The sequence below is a fragment of the Strigops habroptila genome, chromosome 6 (assembly GCF_004027225.2).
Source record: "Strigops habroptila isolate Jane chromosome 6, bStrHab1.2.pri, whole genome shotgun sequence".
NCBI lineage: Eukaryota > Metazoa > Chordata > Aves > Psittaciformes > Psittacidae > Strigops > Strigops habroptila.
In genome coordinates, this window is record NC_044282.2 from 49060613 (window position 1) to 49083150 (window position 22538).

A 22538-nucleotide genomic window follows, 5' to 3' on the forward strand; every position below is an offset into this window, starting at 1 on the left:
TCCCTACCCTTTGAAAACAAGCATCATCCAAATCCGCAGGTCCTCACCCCAAAGCAACCCTTCTCCCATTTCTGACCCTCCCCTGTGCTGATGTGGGAAAGAGGGAGACAAGACCCGGCCAGCCCCTTGGCATCACCCTACCAGGGCTGCAGCTCCAGGACAGAGCCCGGCTCTCCGAGAGGGATTCACAACCAATCCCCAGACAAAAACTAGGCAGCTCGTTAGTTCAGGGAGCCGCTCATCAAACTTTAATATATATCCAAACTCCTGTTACTTAAACAAATAAAAGGGAAGCGGGTGAAAAAAAACCCAGCAGACCGCAGTGGTGCGGGGCGGGGACAACCCGACCTCATTCATGGCTTTCTCTGGGCAGGGCGAAAAGGTTTAGGTTCCCCCCGTCCCCCTTGCCTCCCCCGTTTCAATTTTGGGATGGATTAAGACAAGGCTGGAGTCGGGAGAACTCCTCCCACCCCACTGCACGGGGAAGCGACCGCTTTATCTCCCGTAAGTACGCGGAGGGCCGCGGTGCCGGGAAAAAAAAACAAAACTGATTTCTTCATTGAGAAAAACAGCACGCCCGACTCGGGCGCTGCTTCTAGGGGCCTTTACTCCATTAGCATCTTTGTTGCTATTTATTAATTTGGTAAGATATTAAAATTAATTAACATCTCGCATCGCAAGGGCAGTCACCCGAGAGGCTAGACCTGCCAGTGCTGAGGCGGCGGGCGGAGCCGCGGCCGGAATCGCACCGGTGCGCTCTGCTGCGTACTGGTACAAGGGCCCCGGCTCGGCGGGCCGTCCCCTGGGCCCCGGCGCAGCCCGTCAGCGCGGCGGAAGAACGCCTCACCTTGTTTACCCCGAGCGCGGCCGGCGGCGGGGGGAGGTGGCGGGGGCGGGGCCGGGGCGGGGCGCGGTGGGGCCGGGCCAGGCGGTGGCGGCGGGACAGTCAGCCTGCGCGCTGGGCACCGTGCGGCGGCCGGCAGCGAGGCACGGAGGCAGCCAGCGTCCCCGCCACGTAAGTAGCTATTGATCCGGCGGGGGGAGGCGATGCCTTGCTGAAGGGGAGCGGCGCAACCATCCCTTTCCTCCCCCGTCCTACCCCAAGGAAAAAAAAAAAAGACTTAGAACCTGCTCGCTGTATTTCTTTTTTTTTTTAACAATTTATTACAATTTATTTCCCACCCTCGTCCTTTCGCTGTTGCGCTCCCAGCCCCCTTCTCGCCGTGCTGGTTTTCGTTTTCTTTGGGCATGAACTACGTTTAAACGCCGCGAAGGCAACGAGCCCCCAAACAAAAATCCCGCTGTACCGGGGAAACGTGAGCGCGTTCCTCCTCCCTCGCCCGTGGTTGCACTTTTTGTTCTGTCGAGGCGACCACGACAGCACGTTTCTTCTCGCCGGCGTGGAGCGGTGCGCACAGCCCCGCGGTCCCATCCCCCGGCGCGGCTTTGCCGAGACTCCCGCCGCGTCGGGCACGCTTTTGTCGGCCCGGCCGCTGCCCGCTCCAAGTTAAATGCTCCCTCGCTATTTCGCGGGGCATTTTAGGAGCGCCGCGGGCGCCAGCAGCGGGGCTCCCACGCCATCTACAGCCCGGCCGCGGCAGCGCGGCTCAGCCTCGCCGTAGGAGAGAGAAAGGACGGTCCCCGCTGCGCGCAGCGCGTTACCTAACCTTTTGTTTTCGCCCGCGCTGCGCGCCCCGGGGGAGCCGCGGGCGCTGAGGCCCTGCGGCCCCGCTCCTTGCCCCGCGCTGCTGCCTCTGCCCTCCCTCCGCTAGCACCGGGCGCCGCTGCCCCGCCGCCGCGCTGTTCCGCGCCGCTCCGCTCCCGGCCGCCGGCGGGAACAAAGGGCCGCGGGCTGAGCGCTCTCTCTTGTGCCCAGGACGCGGCGCTGAGGCTGGTCGCCCGCCGCCGCCGCCGCCGCGGTCCCGCCCCCCCCGCCACACAAAGGCAGCCTCAGCCGGACGGGCGAGGGACCGCGCTCCACGCCAGGGCTCCGGTGCAGCGTCTCGGCTGGTCTTCTCCATACTCATGAACATACAAAGGTCAACCCCTATCACGATAGCACGATATGGGAGACCGCGGAATAAAACCCAGGATTTTGAGGAGCTCTCGTCTATACGGTCCATCGAGCCAAGCCAGAATTTTAGCCCTAATCTAGGCTCGCCGAGCCCGCCGGAGACCCCGAACTTGTCGCATTGCGTTTCTTGCATCGGGAAATACTTATTGTTGGAACCTCTCGAGGGAGACCACGTTTTCCGAGCCGTACATCTGCACAGTGGCGAGGAGCTGGTTTGCAAGGTAATACCTCTCCTCTCCTTTCCTCCTTGTTCCCCCCGTGTCAGCCTGCTGTCGCGTCTTGGTTTCCCGTGTCTTGCAGGAGGGCCGAGCACAGTCGTGTAGCTCAATTATTAAACGGTTGAGAAACAAAAGGCAGGGAGGCAGGATTAAAGGCGCATCCTGTAACTTTTCCCTTGCTCTAGACAATGCCCACGTTATAGCGGTGGCCCGGAGCCAGTTCTGCCTCTTTCCCGGGGGATATTGTTCTGGAAAGAGCCGTGCTTTTAAGTAGGTCTTAACGTGAGTTCAGATCAGGAGAAAGCCTCATCTTCCCCACTCTCACTTTTCAAAATGGAGTAGGGAATCCCCAGCTAATTTTAAGGTGTTGGGACCTGCTGGCTTCTTCGGTTTTTCCTGTCCCTTTTTCGTGTGAGTTTTGAGAACCAAGAGGATGGAGAAGCAGAGGGGAATATTGCCATCAGCTTTGTCTTGAAAGCGATTAAAAAAAACCCCAAACCACATCGAATTAATCAGCCCGAGCTCCCTCACCGTGGAGGTTGTTTGCAAACAGCATCCTCCCCCATTGCACAACTGAGCAAGAATAAAACCTGCACACCTACGGTTTTAGAATAGCAGACAAAATAGCTATCCCACTCTTTGTAGCCTGCCTGCCTGCCTGCCTTTCTTTGCCTCCTCCAAATTTGCTCCTACTATTCGAAGGTGAGCTGTGGGGAAAAAAGAAACCCACAGGTGTGAACATTTGTGGAAGGATGTTCTTCTCGTTTCGGGCTGAGGGAATATTTTCTTTTGTTCCTAAATTGTGGTTCTCATTGTCTGTAGTGAGCCGGACTTATGCCCAGCAAACTGATGCACTACCCAGTAGTAGTTCTTTATAACTATGTAACAAATTGCAACCTTGCAACACACGCTGCAGTGTTTGTATTGTTCCCAAAATATGGAATTGTGCCATTTGGCTGCCTTGGGCAAATTTCTAGTGTCAAACTAACTGCAAACCAGAAAAGTACACATATTACAGCTTATTCATATTCCATGGATTAATGATAGTATTTCTGTTTCATACTTTCCCATACTTGAGTCATAAGAAGTCATAGACTAGCCTGTAATAGGGAAGTGAAAATAATTGCTTCTGTTTTCTGTTTGTAAAGGTTGGAGTTCAGAGAGCAGTTTAAATATGCTTACTGATTGTGTTATAAAACCTGATGTTAAGGCAACCTAGGGCTTTGTGTGATTATTTAGAAGAAAAAAGGGCCCGCGACTTTGCAAAGGACCAATATTGCATGCTGAACTGAATGCTTTGTTACTAAACTGAAATAGAACATGAGAATTTCTAGAATGAAAGCTCTGCTTGGTGCAGTAGTACAGTGCTGCACTCGAGGACATTGGCATCTTTTCATGAAATAAACAGATCCCACAAAGCTGCTGCTCTGCATGAAATTATAGGTGAACTTGCATAGCAAGTAGTAAAGCGGGGGTTATGCTCTTCTTTGTTTCCTGTTTGGCTTGCAGGATTAAGGCACTGTTTGATGACAGTGTGAACAAGCATTAACTGCAGCTCACAAAGAGTGGACTTAATTTTTTTTTCCTTCCCTTTAAGCTGTACGTTTGTGAGCTGATCCTGACAGTTGAATAGTATCAGTTTTTCCATATGTGCAAGGCACTACTTCTAGCTGTGCTCCAAAAATACAATTTTAACCTGAATTTCTATTTTGTGAATATGCAGTTGTCAGTCCTGAACTCATCTTAATTTAATGCGTGCTTTAAAATGCCTGCAGTATCATGACTACTATTTGTCAAGTAGCCTTCCGGCTAAGAAACCTGCTATGTGGTATCTTATTGAAGATGCTCTTAGAGATTGCTTACAGAAACATTGGTTTGGATAACAGACACATACTGATGATTCTCAAGATTCATTTGGCTGCACCCACTGACTGTACAGATGCCGTTATTTGCTTCAAGGCTCTGTGGCGTCCAAACAATGGTAACTTCTCACTTCCAGTTCCCAGCAACAACTAAATCAAACTGCAGCTTATTGGACATTTGCTGAATTCAGGCCAGGGATCTTAAAAGCTGGGATACAAAGAAGCCCTTTATAAAAGGTATGCTAGACTGTAGCAGTATGATAGCCCTTCCCATCTCCCCGCTTTCAAGCATAGTACTAGTATATATCCAGACCTAATTATTTAACATAGTATGAGAACCACAAAATGTAACTAATTTGTATCAGGATAATCTGATTAGGAGAGAATTCTGGAAAGCGTTTGTTGTTGTTTTTTTTTTTTTTTTTTTTTGACGTGAGGGTTCGAGCTACGTCTATGTCCCTGCTTAAATTTTGTTTTATAACAGCCGCTTTGTAGAGGAGCCATTCATTTACAGTGTAGTAGTTTGGAGTTTTGAGATCCAAATGTCAATGAATTCTCCTCTGGAATTAATTACACACCAGGGGTTTTAGCAACACCCCCTCCCCACCCTGGTTCTGCTTCTGTGACGCACCATGTCACCAGAATGCCTCGGTGCTAATCTGCCCCCCCTAAAATGTGTTGAATCTGTTTGGCAGCCTGCCTTTAAGGTTGTTTTTGTCTGTGCCAGAGTATAGCAGTACAGGTTTGGGGTGGGGGAGAAAGAGATGTGTGAGGAGGGGGTGTCCCAGTTTCTTGGGGATTGGGTCCTTTTCTGCAGAAGGAGTTTGTTAGGATTGTCCTCTGAAGCATTAAATGACTTAGGTTTTGAAGCCTCAGGTAAATTTTAATTGAAGTGTATCTCTCGCAGTTTTGAATTCTTCTTAAAAGCTTCAGAAGAAGCTGGGAGATTGGCTTCTTGGAGAGGATACAAATACCTGCTATTGGAATATAGATACTAGAAGGAAAACAATTGCAGTTTAAACTAGTTGGTTCTTCATTTTTAAGTTCAGTTAGAATGACACATGACTACCTTAAATTCTTTTTACCAAAGTAACAAAACACCTGAGAGTAAGTTACATATTAATTGAATTTCTATGCTGGTGGAAATGCTAATCCCTTGCTTTGTAGTACCTCTGGAGCAGGTATAATTAAAAATAAAAATCACTCCAATCAATACTTTGCTTATATTCTCTTTCAGCACACTGAGTTCTGTTATTCTCAATGAAGTCTTTCTTGTAATGTGGGCATTTCTCAATTGACTCAAATACTGATTCATTCATCACCACTAGATTATAGTAACTTTTTATATTTGGGTTTCCCAGCAGCTTTTCTAATTCTTACAGCTCATTCATAAGATCAGTGATAACATACTTACTAGTAAAGGGACACTCCACTTTTAATGGCACACTTGATTAAAATGCAGGGAGTTCAGAGTGGTTTTGTCTTTGCCTTTTGAAGGATATTTGTCTGCACTCCAACAAGCAAGGCTATTTCCTGGTTGTCCTTCTGATCTTATAAACAGCCATTGTAAAACTGGGACTTTGAAAGTGAAAGTGACTCTGCTGTTTGTCAGAGATGAAAGAAAGGCAGGAAGTAAATATGAATAGCAATAGATGATATTTTAATCTTGAAAATCCTTAAGGCTTTAATGGGTTAATCAAGAGAGAGAGGCATGTATATCAGGGTGGATTTAATATGACAGCTTCTCTCAGTACAAAGCTACTGGCTGTGTTCTCTATGAGTTTATTTGGATGGTAAATAGAAGATAAACACATTTCCTTCTGAGTACTGCCATTATATGTTGCTGGTCTTCACAGCTTAATTTAGATTACATTCTAAATTTGATCAGCTATTAGCTAATGAAACTATTCTTGGTACGAGTTTCGAAGACTAGCCTGTCAAGGTTACACATATATTCTGTGTAGGGTTATATAGTCTGTTTTGTCTTGTCCTCAGTGCTGTGAGTTTGTGACATCCTGTTTACACCAGTGCAGCTTCAGCAGCATCATAAATTGTACTTGGAGATGGTTCTGTTAATAGAATTAGATTAGAATTAGATGTACCATGACTTTGCTGTCCTTCATGTCGCTAACCCTGGCTTTACTGTCATTGTTCCTGCAGGTGTTTGATATTGGCTGCTACCAGGAGTTATTAGCACCATGTTTTTGTCTGCCTGCGCATAAAAATATCAACCAAATTACTGAAATAATTCTTGGGGAGACAAAAGCGTATGTGTTCTTTGAAAGGAGCTATGGGGACATGCATTCGTTTGTTCGTACCTGCAAGAAGCTTAAAGAAGAGGAGGCAGCCAAACTCTTCTATCAAATAGCTTCCGCTGTTGCACACTGCCATGATGGTGGACTGGTACTGCGAGATCTCAAGCTGCGAAAGTTTATTTTCAAGGATGAAGAAAGGTAAGAGTCTCCCTTACGTTACAGGTGCGGGTGCCTGAGGTCAGATATTCAGAGTTGCAGGATGCTGTGCACTTTGTGTACCACAAATGATGGTATGGCAACAAAAAGGTGTTACACTTTGGTTTGCAGAGGAAACTAAACAATCATGGGATGGATGTGCCATTTTACCTTCTTACTTAGGCTTTGGAATAAAGTATGTATAGAGTGCTGTTTGCATCTGTGTCTGAGGAGCGCCTTCATTTGTAAGGAGGCGATGTCTCGTTGAGGAAGGCTCTGCATAGGTATCTGGTGTAAGAGCTCCACTATCGTAAATGCTGCTGGTGTTAAAAGGGGAAAGGAGCAAAAGATCCAGTATGTTAAAAAAGGTTGGAAACTGAAATGGCTCATTCCAGTGAGGAAGCACAAAGAGGAAGAACAGCCAAGTGGTTAATGCGGACACAGGTTGGAGGGAAGGACCACCAGTGATTGCTTTGTGGACAGCTGCTTGTTTGCTGTGCTGGAAGGGTCTGGAGGCTGCTTCTGAGAGTATTATATGGTCATAGTAAACCTAAAACTGCCTTTCTGTGTGGCTGCCTGTTTGTAGTATCAGAGCTGTTGTGGTACTTGGGCAACTACCTTTTTATCTCCTCCCTGCACACCTCCTCTCAATAATTTGATGGCAGTGATTTGGGGAAGTAGTATGGGAAGACAAGGAAGTAAATAATGCTGGAAGCTCTAGGTGTATTGTTGAAGTGCTATTTCTGATGCTGAGCGATAGCTGTACTCTTGTAACTGTGGAAACTTCCTATGTCTTTCCTTGCTATTACCCATTTTCTTTATGTTATGTCATGTATTTGCTTGTGACTCCCACATAAGGCACCAGAGTAATAAACACTAATAAACACTGCCAGAGTAATGTCAGGCTTTCACAGTGGGATTAAATGGAAGATGAGCATTATGAAAAAAATGAACTAAATAGGGGCAGAGCCTGCCTTTGTGCTTCTTCATGCCTTGGTAGAGGATGGGGAGATGTTTTTCACTTTTAGTTAAATCCTATAAACTGTCTGAAAGCTTGTTCAAACTGTTGCCAAAGTGAAATGGATGTTCTGAGATCTTTGTTTAAAAAAAAACCCAGTGCATTATCGATTCCATTTGAGGCTGTTTTGGGGAAGTTATAAGCAACAGCCAAGGCACGAAAGTTTTTTATAGGGTCAGTAAGTCTGTCATCTGAGAGTTAGAAAAAACTAATACACAATTCAGTCAGGAAGGAGAAGTTCCCGGCCTTAAAATAAAAATGACAACCATCTGTCCTGTTTATCTCTACTTGATTTTACTACAAGCCGAGTTTTGCAAAATAAACTTCTCCTTTTAATCTCTTTACAAACTGAAAATAAAAGGCATTTTCACTTAATTCATTTCAGGCAATTCTCTACAAAGCAAATAGCTATTCCTTGTTTTTCTACAATGGCCCCAATATATATGATTACACTTTCTTTCTCTTCAAATAAAAAAGCCCAAAGTGAAACTAGTTTAATGTCCATTCAGAGAAAAATGCAAAGCAGATAGATGTAAACTGCACTTTCACAACTTTTACTCCAAGTTGCATAATTAAACACCATTATAGCACCTCTGATGCAGATAAGAAGGAAACTTGTACAGAATAGTTGAGGGAGGGATTGTTTTCTGTTGTAGCTTATAACATCCTAATGTTAAAATGGATTTTTTTAAATTTTTTTTTCCCTCCTGGGGATATATAAAAACTTCTGTGGTTTTGCATGAAGGATAGGACTTGGAAAAGCTGCTCCAAGTGGAGGCAGTGTGAACCCAGGGCAGTGCAGTGGGAGCAGACATGGGGCTGTGCTGAATGCTTTTGAACTCTACCCTGCTGCTTACTAGGAACTGAATGCAACATGAGGCACAGGGCCAAATCCTTTAGCCACCCAAGAAGAGTGGTGCGTACTATAATAGCAGTGTTTGCTTTTATGAATGTTTTTAACATAACGGTCCTCTGCAAAATCACAGTTACTTTTGAACAGTGTCTTATAATTGTACAATAATTCACTTTAAAGGTCAGATAGGACTTGCTGGTTATTTTTAAGATAATCACAATGTGGTTTTCTTCTGGATGTAATGTTGATTTGTAAGTACTGGGGTATTGTAATCCTTCCTCTGCTAAATAAACAGAGATGAAGTAGTGTGAGATAGAAATAGAATCAGAGACTGTGTTTTTTCACATGCTCTGATCATCAGGCTGTAATCAGTCATCACTTTCAATCCGATGCTGTATTTATGCTGAAAAATCTTCCTGGTCCTTCTGGGTTCACAGAGGTGTTTGTGTGTTGCTTGTACCCTTCCAAGCTCATGCTCCCTGAGGCTGCTGGTTCTGGTGAGGATGAGCAGCCTGCCTGTCGGAAGCTGCCATCAGAGGCAGTGGCTGGGATATGGGTGCTTCGTGATCTCTTGCTCTTTGACACCAGTAATGAACCAAGGAAGAAAGAGAGAGGTGAAAATGATGTTTTGAGAAATGTATGTGAACTCCACTGATGTGTGTTGCCTGTTCTTCAGTGGAACTCCTTCTTAGTTGTTCTTTATCTAACTATTTCTTGAAGTCTGTTTTTCTGCAGTTCACTTTAAGTATCTACGGGTTTGAAACTTTCTTTTCTTGAAGACTCGTGGCTTTTTTTGGTAAAACAGAAGATGGGAAATCCAGCATGCAGGCAACGCATGAATGGAAAACACTTCTTTTATTTAATTATTTTTTTAGTAAGATACTTGCCTGCTCTTAGCTGAGAGCTGTCAGACTGGAGGAGCCAGAGAGAAAGTGAAGGATATAAGGCAGCAGTTCCATTTGTTTAAAAAGAAAATCAATTAAAGCATTTCTTAGTACATACTCTCAATTGATCCTGATGATATCCTGGTAGCTCAAAATGAAATCAGAGCTCCTGAAGTTTTGCACAGACGGGTGCATACAGCATTGAAACTCTTTCCACCCCATTCCTGTTATCTAAATTACAGCTGGAATTTGCAAAGATTCAGGCTCTTGATCTAGCAGCGTCATGAGTGCTCTTTGCTCCTACTCAGGTCACTGCTAAGAATGCATGTTATTTGGATGATGCAAATTGCAGTGCCTTGGGATGTCTGTAAGGAACTGGGAGGTAAGAAGGTGGAAAAAAGTAATGTTGGAGGCTGGTAGTGCTGAGCATTTAGTAGGGGTCCTAATCTTACTGGTGACGTTCTCTTGATGTGCTAAATCAAAGGTATACTGCAATGATGTGCTACATCTTACTACTGCGTGTGTGTAAATACATCAGCACTTAAAATGAAAGAAAACATTCCATAGTGTGGAAACAAGCAAAACCAATTTGTCTGTGTTTCAAGTTACTTTATCTATAGCTTCTTTGAGTCCTGAACTGCAGAAATTTTGAAGATAGGATAATTTGCATTCCATTGAAATGATGTGTGCTGTTGCCAAGCACCTAAGGTCTTTTTTTTTTTTTTTTTTTTTTTTGGTGGGTTGTTGGGTTTTTGTGGGGTTTTTTTTTTTTTGTTTTTTTTGGTTTTTTTGTTGTTGTTTTGTGTAAAAGAAGGTTGGGGTTAAGGTTGTGTTTCTAGGGAAGAGATGTGTCTGTGGTTCTATTTGTAAACTATAACTGAAATGGCCAGTCTTCTAGTACTGAAATTTCGGAGTTAAGCTTCTTAAATCTGCAGCTGATCTTGATGAAGCAGAACTTCTAAGATGTTACAGCATAGCTGGAAATGTTTTGTAAGACTGGGTTCACAAGCAGCAACGCATCCATTAAATGAGGGCAGTGACTTCTGGAGCACTGAAAATACGGAAAATGCCATGCTAGGTCTCACCGGACTTTCTAAAGTACCTGTAAGATTCTTGAATGCTTTAAAAATTGGGTCCTTAAACTTCTAAATAGAACTTGAGTCTGAAAGAGTGGAGATGAGCTAAATAAAGCATGTGGTTTTCTGTGTTTTCTGCTTCCATCCATGTTGGTAATTCTTTCTTGTCCTGGATATTAAGCCAGGTTAATGCTAATGTTGTGGAGCTCTTGCTTATGACTATTTTTGCTGTTTCATGTCATGATATTTACAGTTTTCCTTGTACAGCCTGTCCTTATATTAGGCCCATGGGCAGAGTGACTGTGCCCTTCTCCTAGCTGGTGTCCCACAGCAGTGTTGCAGAATGGACAAGACTTTTTGGATTGTGCTAAAATTAGCACTGTATGGAGTATATAGATAAAAATGCAGTTCGTCAGTCTGATAGATAGCAGATGCTTTGAGAAGGAGCCACCTCAAAGATTTCAGAATTAAATCAAGCATTTCTGTGTTGGTTGTTCCAGTGGTTTTCTTAATACAAGAACATTTCTGCTGTCAGAGAATTATTAATTTCTTTAGTGCATTTTTAAGCCTTTAATTATATTAAAATATTAGCTGTCATAACATTTGAAGCTTTAAGACCTTGCATATTCATCATACTTGGTGAAGGGAAAATTAAAATAGTTTTGGTATTTAGATATTGTACTTTTCCTGTATTCTTTGAGTAAATATGAGGCAGGTGGGATTCAGTAAAAATAAATAGAATTTGTCACTTTTTGCTCTGCACCAGGGGAATGCAGACAGTACAATACACTAATTTAGAAAGCCTGTGTTAGCACAACATATTTATTTGGTGCTCTTAGATTTTTTTTCTTCCTCTAGAATTTCTCGGTTTTGAGTGGATGATGCTTTAAGATGACCTAGTTATGTTGTTTGCAATCCTAGTGATACATACCTGATCCCACAAATATAAAATGCAGCTACCAACCTTTTTTGAAGTAGACCTTTCATTTTCTTATAGTTAGTAGTAATTTTCCTCCCAGCATATCTCAAACTGTAACACAGTCAGCTACTTTTCCCTGTGGTTTTTAGAACTTTTTAAAAACTACTTTTTTCCTTGTGGTTTACTTACAATTCCACCATGAACAGGTAAGTTAATGCTTTCCAAGTCCTAGAAAGAGAGTCCTAAAGTGGAAGAAAATCAAACAAAATAGAAGTGCTCTTTAAATACCAGAAGATTTAGAAATAAAACTAGTCTTCATCTGTTTTGTCATTTAACCACTTCACACTATCCTGAATGGGGCCACAGCACCAAAGAGCATAACTTCTTCAATAGTGGAGAGTCATAGGTCAGATTTCAACCCAGAAATTATTATTCCTAGAATATGGGGAGGAAGGCGAATTTCTTCACAGGCAGCAAATCTCTGTTGTCAAACTTAGGGTAGAGGATGAAGCAGTTGCAGAACTGTTTTCCACAGAAGGGTTCGTGCTCCATTTTGTTTGCCTTCATGTGGTTTGGTTACTAAGCCTCTGTTTTCTCCCGGTGTTCCTGGGAGCAGTGCACTTTGGATTTCTTAGGTATGCTGTACCCTCCCCAATGGGGTGTGGGAGGCTCTTTGAGGACCTCAAACATCACACCAGGCCTGGGAAATGCTTCAGTCTCCTCCCGAGGGCATAGATAGTCATAGAGGTTAAGCGCTGTGCCTAAGGTCATAAAGCAAAACCCAGGGAAAAGTTGGCTGCTGGCTGGCCCTGGGATGAGAATGGGAGCTCCAGTGGACCTTGAGTCAGCTCAAGGTCCTTCAGTGAGGCCATGAGTGATGAGAGCATTTGCTGTAGGTTTTTACCCTTGGACTGTGCTGTCTTTTGGTATTTGGTTCATAGTTGGACCTGTATCCTCTTCATTCTTTGAGCCTTCTGTACTAGCTTAGCTGAAGGGTGGTGTCAAGGTGCAGCCCAGTGCCATGCTTGGAGCTGGAAGGGGGAGCCCTGCTTGGGGTCCTCCTTTAGGCTGGGCTGTACTGCTGCAGGTTGTCCCCATGTGCTGCCTGGCCACCCCAGCCATGCTGTCTGACTTTCTGAGAGGGGCCTCTGGCTGAATGGTCTGTTACGTGTTGGCTGTAATGCCAGATGTGGTTGGCATGGTGGGGTGCCCATCATGAGATGCCTGTCACAGTATTGAGCCCTCCAATGATAGGTGCTTTGTGGTCCCTGGAAGTAGATGTCACTTGAGACATCTTACATTAAGAGTTCAACAGCTGGTTGGTTTGAATACTCCATCCATAGACTTGCTGCAAAATACTCCATGTTGACTTTCGAGCAGAAACTGAGTATGTCTGTGGCCATCTGTGCTGGGGGTCAGGAAGGGAGGCAGGGAGCCCAGCTAGTGGCAGCTGCAGTGGACTGTCATAGTGAAATTTTGCTGCTGCCTTTTTTTCCTAATTGTCCTTACTACCACACTGTGAGATTACTTCAGGCTTGGGAGGGAGAGGAAAGGCGGAGATTGTAAACAGGAGCCAACTTGGGGTGTATATAGTCTTAAGCACCTGCTTTTTGGTAGATGTATATTGCTTGGAGACAGGTTTACAGGCATCTAAGTTAAAGGTTTCCAGTGGGGTTGTGAAATAATGGCACTGCTTTATCTTGGAGGTGCTGAGCACTTACTCCAGGCTCAGAAAGTGTAGGGCTTTTTTCACAACATGCTTATGTTAACAAAATAAAGATTTTGGTCTCCTTTCCCTATGGAGCTTCACCATGCATCACAGGAAAAGACTACAAAAGATAAAAGTGAGGTGAAGTAGCTGCCCTGAGCCAGGTGCTTATCAAATAATGGGCTCCTCACAGTGTTGTAAGCGAGCCCCTCTGCAGAAGAGTCTGCACTGGATTTCAGAGCCTGCACCCAAACGTGCACATAACCCCTAGTTACGTACTTTCTGGGGAAGGTGGTGTCTCCTTAGGCAGTAAAGGCATAGAAGAAACTAAGTATATGGCATACAGGACAGGCTGTTCCCACCAATCCTATTGAGGTGTTGCAAAGCTGAGGTCTTTGGGGCCCCAGCCCTTTCTGGAGATGTGCGAGGGGGTGATCTCAGGGCATTTTTTTTTTTTTTTTTTTTTTTTTTTTTTAAGTGGAATTCTGTAGAAAAATACGTAGCTTAAAGCAAGTTAAAAGTCCTAAGCCTGCACATCAGGAAGGGGCTGTGAGGCTTGGCTTAGTGCACTGGTAGCATCCCTTTGGAGGAAGGGTGGGGGATATGTAATTTTTAGAGGCTTCCTCATTCTGCGGAAGTACCAGTGAGGAAATCTTCCCTTAGGAACAAGGTTCATCCTGTAAACCTGTGCTGCCTGTAAGTCCCAGTAGTCTTTCGAAACATATCCTTGAACCCGTTTCATTATGCAAGAGGCTGTTTGTCTGCCTACCTTTGTGCAGGGTTTGGTTTTTTTTTTTTTCCCCTGAAGTTGTGTGGGATGTTGTGTGGTATACTCCCAGGCTGTGTGCTGTTATGCACTGGAAGGGATCTTATGGTGAAAGGAGCAGGAATTAAATTGATGGCATAACATTGCCCCTCTGATCCCGTGTGCCTCGCTGCCCCCAGAGGAGATCGGGTAGTTCTGACTTCAGAACGAGCCTTTGCACCAAGCTGCAAATCATCTGCACGGAGTTTTGTTAGCTGCCTTCCCCATCTCACTGTCTCTGCAACAGCAGCCTACTTCTGCATTGTTTAGGAGAGATTCCCTTAGTTAAAAAAAATCAATTAGCAAAAGATAACTGTTTCCAGTGGCAAGCTCTCTCTTTTTTTTTTTTTTTTTTTTTCTTTTTTCTTTTTCTGTTCCTTGTGACTCTGATGGTGTGATTGCATTCATGCTCATTTTATCTTCATGATGTGGTGCTACCAACTGACCTTGATTAATGACCTGTAAATTACTGGCCACACAGGAGCAATCTGATCTACTGGGCAGTTGATGGCTTGAGTGCCTCTACCTAGGGAAAGACTTTCCTGGCCTCAGTCAGCGTAATGTTGACATATGAGATAGCGTTGCTTGGGTGCCTTTTCTGTGAGGCACCTTTTCCCTTTAGAAGTTGCTATTTTGTGTTTACCTGCGATTATATTAATAAAATCAGATGGTGATGATGGTTGTTTTGGATGACACTTGTTTGTTCTCAGGAGGTGTGAGGCTGGAACCTGGGTCATCTGATTTTGATCCAGCCTAAATAGCAAGTGGATGGTGTACCTGGAGTGTCCATAGCAGGATGGCTCCTTCCACCTTTTCCCAAAGCAGCTGATTTAGCTGTTGTCTGGGAGATGATGTGGTACTAAAACTGTGGGTCTGGTGTGCAGTTAGTGTTTCCAAAATGGTAGCAGTGGCTCAACTGTGGTTCAGGTGTTACTTCCTTACAGATGGCTTTGGGGACAGAATAGAAGCAACTGCTTCCATTGGTTCAGGCATGGCCTCCTTTACTACTCACTATTTATTCACTGCAGTGGGATATTTTCCTCTGAAACACCCAGACTTTCAGTCAGTATTTCTGCTTTAAATGTTCTGGATTTTTTATTTATTTATTTTTTTTCCTTCCACCTTGGGAGCTTAGAGCCCTCTGAATAATTCCACTGATTTTGGTATGGAAGTTGTGTTTGCTTTTGGAGTGCAAGTGTGAACACCGGATTCTTACAGCCCTGGCTTTGGTGTCAAAAGGCAGGATAGCAGTTTGCCATTAGCCCCTAAGCCCTGCAGGGCGGAATAACCGAATCACTCTGAAAAAAGTGTAGGATGTGCAACAAAGCGGTCTGCCGGACACGGGTGCTAACTCAGGAGGTTTCATTGAAGAATATTCTGGAAGATGTTTAATTGATTAGGTTTTGTTACATCACTGAAGAGCAAAATCTGAAAGCAGTCAAGTAATGAATGGCATATTGATAAGAAATTCAGAGTGGTATTGTTTCTCCTGGGTTTCCCTGACGGTTTCTATGGGGACAAAGACGCATTTCCTGTCCGAGTGCTGCTGCTGCCCTCTGATTGCACTTCTGTGGTTTCATTCACCAGTAATGGGAAAGCATTCATAGGCAGAATAGCTTCCCCTTTTTAAATAGCCATGATTCAGGGTTGTATTTTTTTTAATGCATTAGACTAATGCAGTGTTTTATCAATGATCTGATAGATGCATAATGCTCTTTTTCCAAGTGCTTATTCAGGGTCTGCATTAAAACTTGAAATTATGTACTGTAATTACGTAAGCCTTGACAAAGCCTTTGTTGCCTTACAGTATGTGTACAAAGTGATTCTCATCTGGCTTTGGCAGTAGCTTACATTTGAACTTTAGGGATTAATTTTGTTGCAGCCATTTAAATGGTCAAACTCAAATGCTGATGCTTTTGGAAAGCTGCTTTTTATTCCTCTTGTAGGGGTCCTTCAGTTGACTGATGCGAGTTAATTATTTAGAGAATGAGAGTTTTTTAGAAATGTGACTTCTTTAAAGGAAAAAAAAAAAGATTTTTGTTTGTCCTTTTTCTGCTCTGGGATGGGAGGCACTTTGAAGCTGATTGTGATTTCCACATCTCAGTGTTTGGTATTGAATCTTTCTCCTTGCCTGCCAAGTGTTGAATTTGGGCTTGTCCAGTTACTCTGCAATTGGATGCACTCCCCACCCTTTGCTGTGGAGGTTCTGTATTCTCAGAAACCACTTGCAATTTTGAGGGTCTGTTTGTTGTCGTTGGCTTTTATTCTTTTTCCTGGGTATTTGATTTCAGTGCTTCCTCTGAGAGAGAGTGCGTGGGGGAGAGAGAGATTGCTTCTCATCCAGCACGTCTCTGCATTTCTGTGTATTTAGACTCCCCTCTTCCATGTTCCCCTCCACCCATCCTTTCACCCTTCCTTCCTCCCCCCCAAAGAACAAAAAAGCTCTCTGGCTTGCAGCAAACAGAGCTCTTTTAGGCAATGTTTGAAATGTGAAGGGAAGGCCGGACAGAGCTGGAAACTCTCGCAGAGATGGGGTGCTGTGTGCTGGGAAATAGTAGCTTCTGGGCCAGGCTGCTCCTCTTTGAGAAAACGTGACATGACTGTAAAAAGAAGAGTGAGACTAGCTGTTTACACCTGCATAGTACCCAGTTGTAGCTGTGTTCTGTATGCAAGGCTGAGGTATGTGAAGTCATCCATCACTGGTGGAAACAGGCTGGAGTGGGTCTCCCCAGCCCTGGTGCTGGCTCGCAGAGAGGGGAACACCTGAGTTGCTTTTGGTGGTAATTGGGAGGGAGAGAAACTCACGCTGAGGCCATGTACCTGGCAGTACATGCTCAAGAGATGCAGCTCCTGAAGTCTGCAAGGGAAAGCTATATCTGCATGGAGTGGTGTGTCCAGTGCCATGCCTGCACGGGAGCATTTCCTCGTTGTAGAGGAGCCATTTCACCACTTGTACCTTATACAGGAGGGTGTTACTGGTTGGGGGTTTGGGCACTGGTGAGGAGGAGGACCGAAGGTTGGTTGTGTTTTTGTTTAATTTGAGACCTTTTGTTTCCTCAAAGCCTGTTAACTCAGCAAGATGAAAAACCTGGTTTGAGTGTTTGCTTCATTTGGCCACAGCTTATGTAGGAGCAGGCAGATAAGGGCCAGCTGCTGTTCCGTTTGCTTGCTTAAACAAAATCTACTATAGCATGTGTGGAGGGCTGCAGGCTTCAGCACCTTGCAAAAAAAGCAAGACAGGGATAAGGCTTTTGTATGCTGCTTCTGGTTTATTATCAAAAAATTATTTCTGTTGGAGAAAAAGATGATTTTTTTTTTTTTTTTTTTTGATCCACCTTGCAGTCTGCTCTTTGAGGTTTTGTTCTGCATCCATTGTAGAAAATAAAAGATTAGGTAATTCCAGTAATTTTCTGTAATATAAAAGCTTCTTATTGAACTGTTTCTCTAAATTCTTTGGCAACTCTCAGAAATGTGAAAAAGGATGGGAAAGTTTCAGTGTTTCCTTGCGCTGTTAACACTGGGATGGCAGGGGAGCATGTGTGTGGGGTGAATTCCCTCCTGTAAGCTGCTTATAAATAGCATGCTCTGCTGCACTCCCTGCGTGTGTGTGTTCGGCTTCTGTTAGCAGGAGTTGATGCTTTCCTGTCTGGCAGTTCAGTGACTTAATGCATGTTTGAGTGGCTGGCCTCACCGTTTTATTGCTATACGTACTTTTCTATGGAAAAACTGGGGTGGGCAATGCAAATGGAACCACTACTTACTTATGTCCCTGCCTTCCTTTTCATTTCCTCCTCTCTGTTTTCTGCCCTCTTTGGTGTGTTTTTTCCTCTGGGCATTTCTCCTCGCTGCATTTCCTATGTTGTGCAGGTGCAGGAACTTGTCGAAGCTGAGCATCGTGAAAGGACTCTAGTTATTCTCCTTCCTGTTTTGGACCCTCTGAGCTGCGTACTGAGGGAGATTGCTGTGGTATTGATAATTGTAGTTAAGTTTCTCCTTGCAGCCAGCTTCCTGTGTGAGATATTGCTGCTGTAAAGTATTGTTTGAGTGCTAATGAGGTGGTTGTCTGTAGCCAGAAGTGCTGTTAGGCTGGCAATGGGTAATTAATCAGGAAGCAGGTGTGTTGCGCAAACCCCATCAGCATCTGCACTGAAGGAGAAAACACTGGCCTATTTAAGGAGGGAAGGAGCTGCCTTGACACACTGTGCTTGGGAGCCAGGTATTCTGAAGTCTGTATTTATGACTTCCTGATTTGAGGCATGTTGCCAAAGGGGCTTTCACCTCTGCTAGTAAATGTCTCTAGCTGTTGAAAAGGTCCAAGTGTCATTATGAGAGCTTATGGCACAGTTGCCTCTGGAGTACTCCATGGAGTAAAATGCTCTTCTGTTGGTTCAGAGAAGATAGTGCTGAGCTGCCCTGGAACCAAGTCTAAGCCAAAGCTGGCCCAGCTGTCTTTGCAGCTCAAGCCCAAGCAATGTTGTCTTCCGTAAACATTTAAGAAACAGGGTTTTCCTTGTCTCTATTAATGACTGTTAAATTATGTGCTTTAGTCAAGAGACATGAGTACTGCTTTCTGCGATGAAGTTCGGTCCCTGCCTGTGACTGTCTGTCATAAGGGAACATGGCCATGACACAGGGCTGAGTGATCATACAGATGGGTGAGGTTGAGGGACAGGGACGGTAATACCCAAATTTGACTTATGATTCAGAGTTGTTGGAAAGAAAGCCTGCACTACTGCTAGGTCCCTCTTCCATCCAGATGCCCTGGACAAGTCCTGTTGTGTTGTAGAGATTCTGTTCTCAAAACCAACCATTGCTGGCAAATGCTCTAAAGGCTAAGTGATAATCCTTTTGGATGCCTTTAACAGGGACAGATTTTTAAATACAGTTACAGATGCCAGCAGTGAGGATTAAAAGGAAAGAAATGTTATGTTCATCTAGTGCTATGGCAAGCAACTCTGCATCATATTTTCTGCTCCTGTGAGATATCCATAAGGGAAGAAAATTCTCTTGCAGAGATAATTACTGAAGAACAATGACAAGTTCACAGTGCTTTGCAGGCAGAAGGAGTTTGCAGTCTAGATAAGGCATCCCTGTCATCTCTCTGCAAGCCCTTTTCTAGCCTCTCTGTCATTCCAATGTGAGGAGCTCCTCTGGTTCATCTGGGTAGATAAGCTTGCTGTTAATCCTGGCAGCATGCAGCTCACCTGATCTCCCTTTGCCTGAAGGTCTATTTAGGAAGACTGAAATCTGTTAAAATTGCTCTTCCTTAACGCTGGAATAAAGAAAAATGTTGGTTGGTCAGAGGGATGATTTAGGGTCAGAGTGACCATTTTATTCCTGTTGAACCTTGTGGAATTACAAGCAACTGCTTACCACTGTGAAGGTGTAAAATTAACTTTGCCAGGGCTAGGCTTGTATTTGGGCATAAGTCCTACATTAAGGTACATTAGAGTGCAGCCAACACAGAAAGCATCTTGAGGTTTATGTCTCCTTTTGGAAATCATGTCTATATAAAATTTACCAAGCACATGAATATGACAGTTGCTTTTATCTTTTTAAGACTTTACTAATGAGTTTACTGGACATAACTGTATTTGAAATCTTGTAGCTCTGTAAATGTGTGGCAATGTTCCCTGTATGTCTAATTGTAACAGACAGGAATTAGTGTTTTGATGTTTGCTCACCTTGATGATTTTGGTTTTCTTTCACCTGCAGGACTAGATTGAAATTGGAAAGCCTAGAAGATGCTTATATTTTAAGAGGAAATGATGACTCTCTTTCTGATAAGCATGGGTGCCCAGCCTATGTGAGTCCAGAGATCTTGAACACAAATGGCAGCTACTCTGGCAAAGCAGCGGACGTATGGAGTCTAGGTGTCATGCTTTATACCATGTTAGTTGGACGCTATCCTTTCCATGACATTGAGCCTAGTTCCCTCTTCAGCAAGATCCGTCGTGGGCAGTTTAACATTCCAGAAACTCTATCCCCCAAGGCAAAATGCCTCATACGTAGCATACTGCGTCGGGAGCCATCGGAAAGGCTGACTTCACAGGAAATTCTGGACCATCCATGGTTTTCTACAGATTTTAATGTATCAAATTCAGGATATGGTGCTAAGGAAGTATCAGATCAGCTGGTGCCTGATGTCAACATGGAAGAAGATTTGGACCCATTCTTTAACTGAGCACAAAGACTGTTGTTCAGAAGGTACACAACCTGGAGATGGACACATGAAGGAGCCCTTCCTGACCGTGTTAAATCACATCCTGCATCAGCCTAGCTTGGTAGCAAAAGACACTCAGAGGTCCTCGGATTGAGAAGGGACCTCCACAAGGAGCTAATATAACAAATGTAGCATGGGGACAGATTGGGGGGGTGGGGGGAGCTTGCTATCAGGTTAGATTGATTTGGAGGAGAAAAGGCAGCATGGAGCAATTGTAGCTTCTCACCTTTTTGGAGCCAAGGAGACTGCACATGCCAATTCTGGTGCAGCTGTATCACTCCTGTTTCTGTTCCATTAAAAATAGTGGTAACTCACAACAAATAGAAACTTTTTTGCCTCAGCTCACATCTTGGCATCGCACTGTTAGATATTTAACTTCAGCCATTATTCAGGGAAAGTACAATTGGCTAACACTTTTTTAATCGGATATCTAATAATGGGATTAATTTAAGAAAAAATTAGGTGCACAAAGATGGACATGAAAAGTGGGTGCTAAAAACAAACAAAATTTCAGTTCATGTCTCTTGATAGCTATTTTCAACTCATTTCTTCTAAATAAACTACTTAATATTCTTGTCAGGAAATGACATTTTAATGCTTTGTTCCCTTAAGGGGAAGTAACTGTCATTTAAGAAGCTGTTCTGTTTTGTGTCAAATGGTTTGTTGCAGGAAGCTATTATAGATCGAACTTCCAGATGCATTACTGCTATAATAAGGGGAAAAAAAGAAGAAAAATGTATAATTTTTTCTTTTTTCTTTTTTTTTTTTTTTTTTTTTTTTTTAAATAGATATGAGATACTGGCTTCCATATCTGCCATGCTGCACATTTATGACTAAAGAGGGCAGAAAGCCCTTAATTGTGTCTTTATCTGAGAACCCATCTCTTCTTTAACTGACCGGCCCACATGTAAATAGAGGGCTCTTTATTATTGAAGAAGAGTATTGTGTTGGATTTATTTTACTTTGAGTTCCTTTCAACTTGGGAAAAGAATTGTTTGGGTTTGATTTTTGTTTATGTCCAGAATAAGAAATAAGAGGGTATTAATAAGCTGAACATTTATATTACAGATATTCCTCTTGGAACATACACAGTAATATGCACCTTTTGTATTGTCAAGACTTATTCTATTTATTGAAGAAAATGTCACAGTAGTGATGTATTAAGCCAGTACTTCAATTACGGGTTGACTTGGGATGACATGTTACATGCTGTAGTTAACACACTTCTTTTCTGTTCAGGTATTTCTGTCCTTAAATAACTTTTTATTTAGCTTCTTTTTCTAGATAGCTTTATTTGATTTAGACTGGCAGATGTTTTTATTACTGCTTTTATATTGCTGTATGATACTGAAATCTCTTGGCATAAATATTTGTGTTTCCAGTACCTCAGTTGTTCTGATATTACTGCCTGTATACGTTTTGTGAAGTGGTCATGTTTTTTGGGTAGGTACATGTGGACTCTGTAGTATGTAAATGTTACTTGAATTTGTGCTTAATTATAGTATGTGGCATGTGCGTACAGCTACTTGGCATTTGACGTATGGATGCTATTTGCCTGCCTTGCAGGAAAGTTATGGTCCCACTCTCAAGAGGATGTTTCACAGTTCTTTATCAAGAGACAAAGCTAGCTGCAGCTGACCTGCCTTGGTTCTATTTTGGTAACTAAGAATATAAAGGAGTAATGTTTTTACACTCTGAAGATGGTGCTGTGTCAAGAAGGACTTTTTTTTTTTATTTTATAAGTACCTTATAGGAGGAAAGATTGGTGATGTGCATGGTGGGGTTTTACTGCCTCTGGTGCTTTGTCATGTATTTGGTTTAATGTTTTTGTCCTAATCTCTTCAATAAATAAAATTGTGCATATTTAACTAAATTTCAGTGGTGAACGATGTTCTTACTGAATGTCTGAGGTGCTGCAGGAGTTTGCTCGGTTAGGATCATTTAGCTGGTATTTTTCATGCTGCCTAGCAAGCTCTTGCCAGACCAGTGAGCTGAGAAAAATTAGCACTTATATTTACAAGGTAACACTGTAAGCCTTTTCATTGAAAATTTTACCATTTGCTATGAATGAAACTGGCTTTTATTTTGTTTATTTTCTTTTGGCTTGTCCCTACCACTTTTCGAGCCCGTTCACCTTTTTCAAGGAGGGTATTGAAATGCAGTGAGAACTATGCCTTTTGGTAATTGGAGGCTCTTTGGCTGATGAAGAAAGACACCACAATGGAGCAAGCTGGCACTTGCACTTTCCAAAATGCCAGAGGAACATGCATCTTGCATTTGCACCTCAATTTCAGATAGGATGGATCTGTAATAGCACCATCTAGTTTACAGTCTTTTATTTAAGGCCAGATTCTGTTTCTGTCATTCATCTTGGATAATAATTAATAGATGCAGGTAGTGAGATCACTTAGAGGTGCATGTGGAGTAATAAGGTGCATTGTGAACATG

General features: G+C 43.4%; 1 protein-coding gene across 1 annotated transcript; it reads left to right on the forward strand.

Moving 5' to 3' along the window:
• The first annotated feature begins 744 nt into the window (after positions 1 to 744).
• On the forward strand, positions 745 to 21963 carry TRIB2 (tribbles pseudokinase 2). Its single transcript, XM_030490525.1, has 4 exons — positions 745 to 1015; positions 1877 to 2295; positions 6315 to 6607; positions 19583 to 21963. Exons 2-4 carry the CDS (start codon positions 2026 to 2028, stop codon positions 20049 to 20051), a joined length of 1032 nt encoding a protein of 343 aa, XP_030346385.1. The 5' UTR covers positions 745 to 1015; positions 1877 to 2025; the 3' UTR covers positions 20052 to 21963.
• The last annotated feature ends 575 nt before the right edge of the window (positions 21964 to 22538 follow it).

What these genes read in the sequence shown, in the direction of transcription:
- TRIB2 (XM_030490525.1), top strand. Translation starts at nt 2,026, where the DNA reads ATGAACATACAAAGGTCAACCCCTATCACGATAGCACGATATGGGAGA. An exon ending in GCGAGGAGCTGGTTTGCAAG is followed by an intron (nt 2,296 to 6,314) that starts GTAATACCTCTC and finishes TTGTTCCTGCAG; the next exon opens with GTGTTTGATATTGGCTGCTA. An exon ending in ATTTTCAAGGATGAAGAAAG is followed by an intron (nt 6,608 to 19,582) that starts GTAAGAGTCTCC and finishes TTTCACCTGCAG; the next exon opens with GACTAGATTGAAATTGGAAA.